General features: G+C 41.3%; 1 protein-coding gene and 2 pseudogenes across 1 annotated transcript; all 3 read right to left on the bottom strand.

Moving 5' to 3' along the window:
* Positions 1-1,384: 1,384 nt before the first annotated feature.
* On the bottom strand, positions 1,385-3,478 carry LOC102743879 (riboflavin kinase). Its single transcript, XM_006729974.3, is given in 3 exon segments — positions 1,385-2,040; positions 2,341-2,564; positions 2,566-3,478. Coding segments are annotated over 3 exon segments (615 nt in total). The 5' UTR covers positions 2,730-3,478; the 3' UTR covers positions 1,385-1,813.
* Positions 3,479-4,385: 907 nt separating this feature from the next.
* LOC102745312 (vesicle-associated membrane protein 3 pseudogene) lies at positions 4,386-4,724 on the bottom strand (annotated as a pseudogene).
* Positions 4,725-6,847: 2,123 nt separating this feature from the next.
* Positions 6,848-7,253, bottom strand: LOC115939771 (active regulator of SIRT1 pseudogene; annotated as a pseudogene).
* Between the last annotated feature and the right edge of the window lie 979 nt (positions 7,254-8,232).

Here is an 8,232-nt window from a genome sequence, read left to right as displayed (position 1 = left end):
CAGTGATTTTCCTTTGTCAGTATTTAAAACTCAGGTTATTTTGCACAAAAGTGTAGATTTCTGGTTCCTTTTGGGGGGTTGGATATCTGGCCACTGTGGGTCTGTATTCCAGCATGGCACCAGAAGGCTGAAGCTTAGTGGAAGCTGTTTCTATAGATAGGGCAAGTGCTGTCCAATCTGACATGGAGGTCCCTTCAATCTGTCCTGGCTCTTAGGGGCTTATGAGTGTGAGATCCTTTACTGTCCAGGCTAAAGCCTAAATTCCTTTGAATGGCACATAAGGTTCTTTATCATGGGCCCTGTTGAGTTCTTTCACTTTATCATTGCATTTATCAAGAAATAGAGAGTGGCTCCCAAATGTGCCTTGAAATGTCCTCTTTCTTTCTTCACCATTCTCATGTCTAAGGGAAGCTCTTTTTCTCCCTTCCAGACTTGGCTTCCTCGTCACCTCCTCTACAAAGACTGTCCTGATTTCTAAAACCTACCAGGTGGCAGAAAAATCTGGAAAGGAATTTTACTTCTCATCCTATTCTACAACTAGTTTTTTCCTGCTCAGGCTAGGAGACAGGGCAAGAAGCTTTCTCTTGCTGCTGCCTCCTTGCTCCTTCTCCTTCCCCTTTCTCTCTGGCTCTCTCCCCCGCTTTCTAATTCAGCAGATGTTTATAGGAGGGCTGTTGAAGGCACTGGCTGCTCAAGGGGATGAGTGAGGGTTCCTGCAATGGTAGGGTTCCATCCCTATAAGACAAGTGAACGTGTCACGGTGGCACCATGAGCAGGTGCTTTAAGTCAGGTACAGGCAATGTGCTGCAAATCGGTGGAGGAGGGAGTGTTTGCCAGCCCTCTTTGGCAAAGGCAGTGAAAGGTGATTGCTTACATTTTAAAAGATTTCTTAACAGGATGATGGAACTATTTGTTCCTCATAACTCTGTCTTATACCTTCTTCTCATCTTTACATTCTCTTTTTTGCCTCTCTAATGTTTCTTTTTAGAATGTGACAGTCAGATTGTCTGGTTTTGAATCTGACCCCATTACTTATCTCTGTGACATTGGTCAGGACCACTAATATTCTCCATGTCTGTTTCTTCATCTTCAAAATGAGAGGAATAATAGTACCTACATCATAGGACTGTTGAGAAAATTAAACTGTTGAGATATCCATGTAAAATATTCAGCATATTGCCTTACAAAAAATAAGCACTCAGTAAAAATTAGCTATTATTAATATCATTATTTAGTTACTCACATGCTCCCACATCATTTTCTGGGGACTTCCAAGGCTATAATTATAATAATTTTAGCTAATATTAAGTCCAGTGCAGTGGTTAAGTGTGCATGCTCTGAAGCCAGACTGCTTAGGTTCAGATCCATCACATCCTGCTTTATAAGTATTACAAGCTACTTACCATTTCTACATTTGTTCCCTCATCTTTAAAGTGGAGAAAATAATATTGTCTATGATACAGGATTGTTGTGAAGATTAAATTAGTAAATATATATAAGATGCTTAGAGCAGTGTCTGGTACATAGGAATTGCTGAATAAATTTTTTTTTTTCTAGTGGTACATTTTAATCAACATATTACATAAAAAAAGAATCTTGATTTTTTAAAGTGAATCACTTTAGTAGTATAGCATGATGGGTTTAATTTGAACAGTTGAAACATAATGTGGTAAAGACACTGTACTGTTTAAACCAATTCATAGCTGTACAAAAATGTCTGATTTTCAATATATAATGACTGAGGAGTTATGAGCAGTAAAATATTAGAAAACAGTGAATGAATAAATAAGAATAAGATGATTTTTTTTTTTAATCAGTAGCCATTCATTATTTTGTTTTTAGGAACCTGGAAGAAATTGTCTTCTTTGAATTTCAAATGTTCTGGTAAATCTAGTCGTTTCTTAGCTTCCTCAATATCAGCTTGAATTGCTGAAATAAGGGATTCTTATTTCTTCTCTTTTGAAGAATCGAAGTTCTTTTCTGGTCTGAGGTAGCTAACAATGGCCACATTGAGGATCTCCCCATAGAAGTCCTCTTTGAGGCACCTGCCGATCTCCTGCTCGTGTTCCCCTGCCAGTCCGGGGATCCGGGCACCGCTTCAATGGTGGCTTCACCGGACCCGTGGACCGGGTCACAGCCCCAGCTGCTCAGTCGTTAAGTGGGTGGCTCAGGTCATGGTCCCAGGGTCCTGGGATCGAGCCCCACATCGGGCTCCCTGCTCGGTGGGAAGCCTGCTTCTCCCTTTCCCACTCCCCCTGCTTGTGTTCCTGCTCTCACTATCTCTCTTTCTGTCAAATAAATAAATAAAATCTTAAAAAAAAAAAAAGAGGTCCTCTTTGAAGATATGCATTCTATGAGTTTCCATAGACTTTTTTGTATTCTTGTAATATGGGTTTCATCCTATGCTCACCACCATCTTATGAACATTTCCATTTACAACACTGGCCCAACCATAATAAATGCCAGTGGATACATCAGCTGGAAGATTATCAGCTACTTGTTCTGGAAAGTTGGCTGTGGGGATGCCCAGTTGTTTGGAGCTGTGGCTGAAGCCCCACACAACTGCGGCAGAAGTACGGCAGGTGCCTCATGATACCACCCACTTGGGGCTCGGGCTGCAACCTGGTCCGTGGGTCCAGCCACCATTGAAGCGGTGCCCGGATCCCCCGGACTGGCCAGGGAACCGAGCAGGAGCTCGGCTGGTGCCTGAATCCCCCACCTCTCCCCATGGCCGGCCAGGAGGGTAGGCACTCAAGGGGCCAGGCAGGGCCGATGACACACCACGGTGAGTCCCTCACGCCACTTGCTGAATAAGTATCTTTTGAATTACTTATTTTTATTGAGCTGTGCTAAGAGTTTCATACATGTTATCTGTGGTGTCCTGAGATATCGTCTCAATATAGAAGTGTAATAGTAAGTCTTACTGTACAGATGAAGAGATAGAAGCATGGAGAATTCTAGTAGTTTGCTTAAGGCACGCACCTGTTAAACGAGAGAGCTAGAACTTGGAGCCAGTTACTTCTGAATCTAAAGCCTGTGCCCTTACTGTCACTGTCCTGAGTGCCAAACACACACACATTTCCCTGTCTAGGAGGCATCTCCCAGAGGTTGTCTCATGGGCACTTCATATCCAACATCTCCAAAGCCAACCTCATTATATTCCCCTCTGAGCCTGCTCCCTCCTCAGGCCCACTGTCTTTGTAAATGGGACCCCCTACTCTCCAGCTGTGCACGCCAGATAACTAAAGACGACAATTATACTTGATTGTTCCTCTTCATCCTCATCTCTTCAATCAACCACCAATACCTGTGGCTTCCTACTCTGAACGGTTTCTTGTATTTGTCCATTTCTTTCTGTTTTCACTGCTACCACCCTAGTCCAGGTTACTATCATTTCTTTCTGAGTAAATGTAATTATCTTCAGATTGAGCTATATAATTGCTTAATGAGACACAGAATATTATTTTTACGTGGTTTCCTTGTAAAGCATGCTCTATCTTCATTGGAAGAAATGATTGGGACAGAGGACCCCCAGTACACTCCCACACTTGATTCATATCACAGGTTAGGATATTAGGTGATACCAAGGTATGGTAGGGCAAAGGAAAAGTAATTTTTTTTTATGAGCATAAGGGAAAAAATTTGTGGTCAAATACCCCAGTAGAGAAGAAGAGAGAGGATAGAAAGAAGAAAGAGAAGGGAGGAGGAGTATGGGTGAATAACCAGAAGATGATATGAAGATGAGGGCCAGTGAAAATTCATAGCATGGAGAGCCAACAAATATTTTTTATTTTTTATTTTATTTTTTATTTTTTTATTATGTTATGTTAATCACCATACATTACATCATTAGTTTCATTTTTTGTTTTGTTTTGTTTTGTTTTTTTGCTTATAAACAGTAGAGAGTTCTAGGGAATCCGAAAAATAGCAAAATAAGACACACAACCTGTTATGGTTACAGATCTGCGTTAGGCAGTAGTGTTCTTTCTGGAAGGCACAAACTGGAAATCTGATTACCTAAAGGTTTAGAATATGGTTCTGAAGATGTCAGACGGCAAGGATAGCTAACTTGGAACAAATTCCCTTAACTGGAATTAACACCAATGCATCAGACATTACTTTGAGGTGATGACACTCAGGAAGTTAAGAAATCCTCTTTGTTAGCCTCGTGGCAATTTGTGAAGGCGCCAGGCCAGGTGTGGGCCGGGTGGCTGCACTTCAAGTTTGGAGTGCTTATGACATTACAAAGGCACGTTGCCTAGAAATTAAACTTTATGGTAACAAACAGAAAATAATCAGTTTAGACAGAACAGTAGGCGAGCTCCAGACTACAGCAGGTTCTAAGTCAAATGTCTTGAAGAGCTTTCTTGAATGGCAGGCTGGGGCTGCACTGGTTCTTCACGGGGAAACATTCCACACAATGATGATGATGATGACCACAACGACAATCCCTATCACCCACATCTTGCAATTCTTCCACCAATATTTTCTCTTCAACTTGGCAGCAATTGTTTCAAACTGGGACGCTCCTGCCTTCAGCGGGTCTGCATGATCGTCTAACTCCGAGAGCTTCTGATCTCTTTCCAACACATTGTCCACATTGACTTTCATGATGTCCACCACCTCATCTACTTGATTTTGTGTCTGCTGAAGTCTTCGGTTGCTGCCAGAGGCAGCACTTGAACCTGCAGGTGCACTTGTAGACATTTTGGCGACAGTGGGCGACAGTCCTACATCATTAGTTTCTGATGTAGTGTTCCATGATTCATTGTTTGCGTATAACACCCAGTGCTCCATTCGGTATGTGCCCTCTTTAATACAAATATTTTTTAAATGCTATAGCTTATGTAGCATTATTTTAAGCATCTAGGGCTTAAAAAAACCAAAATGCTATAGCTTAATTGTGACTCTTATTTGCTTTGCTGTGAAGTAAATCCTTCCTTTTTCCTCTTATAAAATTTTTCAAAATCTTTTAAGAATTTGTAAGGGTGTATCTGTTTTGGGGCAAGTGAACCTTGTTTTATGACTATGTTAATGTAGTATATCATAGAGAAACCATGAGCCCAGAAGGCAGAGCTGGCCATGAGCAATAGGCCCATGGAAAGTTCCAGAAGCTGGAGCAGAACTTTGGCCTTCTGTTAGGTCATGGAATTGTTGAGAGCTCAAGAAAATTATTCCTAGATCTCCAAAGAGACAAGGGTCTCCAGCTGACATCTGATTTACATTTGAACCTACATAAAATTGGTGCTTCCTACATGACAAACTGATATTCTGAGAGAAGCATATAAATCTAGTGTTTCTTTTCTTCTTTGTGAAAATACAGCCAAATTAACTTTCGAATTCAGGATTGAACAAATCAGAAACTGATTTGGAAATGTCATTCCAACAGTTGGATTTTATTCACAGCTCTGCCTTTTAACTGAATTCCAAGAGATTTGCCAATGGAAGTAATTGAACTTCTCTGTGACCTCATGTTTCTCATCAGTAAAATAAGGGATTTAGGTCAATTGTTGTATTCTAAACTTTGATCCATATATACACGTAACAGTAGTTGTGGGAATTTCCATGTTTCTGTCCATAGGTACAATGACTATATGTCCGATTTATTTCATATAGGCCCAGTTTATTCCTGTGTCTGGTATAATAATTAAAAGTGCCCCATTGCACTCTCAAAGATGTCCAGTTATGGATAATAACACTATAATTACCCTATCAAAAGGAGTTCCTTGAATAGAAAATTTTAGGTTAAATAATTTTTTTTAAAGATTTTATTTATTTATTTGACAGAGAGAGACACAGCGAGAGAGGGAATACAAGCAGGGGGAGTGGGAGAGGGAGAAGCAGACTCCCCATGGAGCAGGGAGCCTGATGTGGGGCCCGATCCCAGGACCCTGGCATCATGACCTGAGCAGAAGGCAGATGCTTAATGACTGAGCCACCCAGGTGCCCCTAGGTTAAATAATTTTAAACAGGTGTCTTAACTGCAAAACTTTGCAGATTCTTTAATATGCTAACATGTCTTATGATTCTTGAGAAGAGAGGGGGTATAGTTTCCAGGATTTTGGCTTTGTAATCCTTATTTTGCTTCTTCTGGGAATAAGTTAATGGAACTTATTTTGGGAAAGAGTATTAAATCATCTTAATTCAATAAATACTTATCAACTATTATGTGCCAAGTCCTAGAAGGGCAATGGAGAAATAGTGATGGATAGAAAACCTAAGTTGGCCCCAAAGTAGTTTATGGTCTGAGCCATAAATGAGGTGAATGGCAGTGGGAATTAAGATAACACACAAAGAACTGCAATTCAAGGTCACATTCTAGTTTTAATATTTTATGATGATGCCATGTAATTAGAGACCAAGATAAAACAGAAAAAAGTCCAAATCCTAAATGAGTGGTATAATCTGTTAGCATTATGTCAAGTGAAGGTTTCTTTCTTTCTTTTTAAAAATTATTATTATTAATATTATCTTCTTGCTCTTGGGTCCACATTTATTAGAACCCGGAAGCCCACCCAGCACCCCTCCTCCTACTCCTAGAGGTGTGGCCCCAAGGGCCTAGTAACCTCTCTAGAGCAAACAGCCCTGCAGTTCTACTAGGGCCAAAGCAAATAAAACAGTCAGTTTTCAGGCAGGTAGGTGGCTCCTCCCAAGCCTATACAGCTCTGGTCTGACTGCATATTCTCCCCAGGGCTTCCAGCTCACCAGCTCCATTCCAGCACCGCCTACTGCCCCCCTTCCCCACTCCCCAAGCCCAAGGGCTTCCTTGTGCTAGGCAAGCAGAGGCTGTGAGGTCAGAGGGGGAGACTGGGTCTGAATGCCTTTCCCACTGTGGCCTCCCAGGAGCCTAGCTGCTGAAGTATTCCTGCTGGAACTTCTGGAAGTCTTCCTCAGTGAACACGGTGCCCTCATCCGCCACCTTCTTCTTCATCTTGGCCCTAGGCTGGTCACAGGCCTTATGGCCCCTCTGGCACACAATCTGCTGAGTGACCAACTCAGCCACCATGCTTCTTACACTGGTCATAAACTTGAGGTTTACTCCGAGGTAGACTTGACGCTCTCACATCAGGAACTCAGCAAGTACCAGCTCGGGCACATTTCCCTTGGCTGAGTTCCATGGTTTCTGGGCTTGGGTTGCATTCGCTTTCCTGGTGCGCTTCACCAGAGCCCTGCTGGGCTTGGCCTCACCTGGTTCCTGGGGACTTGGCTGCCCCCTGCAGCTCCTAGTCCTGCTGCAGCAAGGCCAGTGCCATGGCTGCACTAAGCTTTGCCCACATGCCCATAAATTATTATTCTTAATTCCACTTAGTTAACAAATAGTGTTATATTAGTTTCAGGTGTACAATTCAGTGATTCAACACTTCCAAACATCACCTGGTGCTCCTCACAAGTGCACTCCTTTATCCCCGTCACCTATTTAATCCACACCCCCCATCAGTTTGTTCCCTATAGTTAAGAACCTGTTTCTTGGTTTGTCTCTTCTCTTTTTCCTTTGTACATTTGTTTTGTTTCTTAAATTCCACATATGAGTAAAATCACATGGTATTTGTCTTTCTCTGACTGACTTGTTTTGCTTAGCATGTTGCAAATGGCAAGACTTCTTTTTTATGGCCGAATAATATTCCATTATATATATGTATATATAATGTGTATATATACGTATATGTGTGTGTATGTGTGTGTGTATTTATATATATATGTATATATATATATATTCCACTTCTTCTTTATCCATTCATCTACTGAAGGACTCTTGGCTGTTTCCATAACTTGGCTATTGTAAATAATGCTGCAATAAGTACAGAGCTGCATGTATCCCTGTGATTAGTGTTTTTGTATTTTTGGGGTAAATACCCAGTAGTGGGATTATTGGATCATAGGGTAGTTCTATTTTTAACTTTTTGAGGAACCTCCATATTGTTTTCCACAGTGGCTGCACCAGTTTGCATTCCCACTGAGAGTGCAAGAGGGTTCCTTTCTTTTTCTCCATATCCTCGTCAAAACTTGTTTAAGAGAAGGTTTCTTAGACTCAATGCTGAATGAATATATTTGCTAAATCTTTCAGAATATTCATATAGTGGTCCAGAGAACGAGTATTTTCATGACTATGCAGACCTCTTATTTTAAGATTCGGAGTCTTAACAGTGTCCAGGAGGAGATGACTGGTAGGATTATTTGTAAAAAGATGTTGGAAATACTACTTTATGGAAGGACCTTGTGAGTAAAGACTGT

This window comes from Leptonychotes weddellii, chromosome 1, assembly GCF_054177405.1.
Source record: "Leptonychotes weddellii isolate Sample4059 chromosome 1, ASM5417740v2, whole genome shotgun sequence".
NCBI classification, from domain to species: domain Eukaryota; kingdom Metazoa; phylum Chordata; class Mammalia; order Carnivora; family Phocidae; genus Leptonychotes; species Leptonychotes weddellii.
Note: the sequence above shows the minus strand (reverse complement) of the source record. Positions and strands in the feature narration are given on the sequence as shown.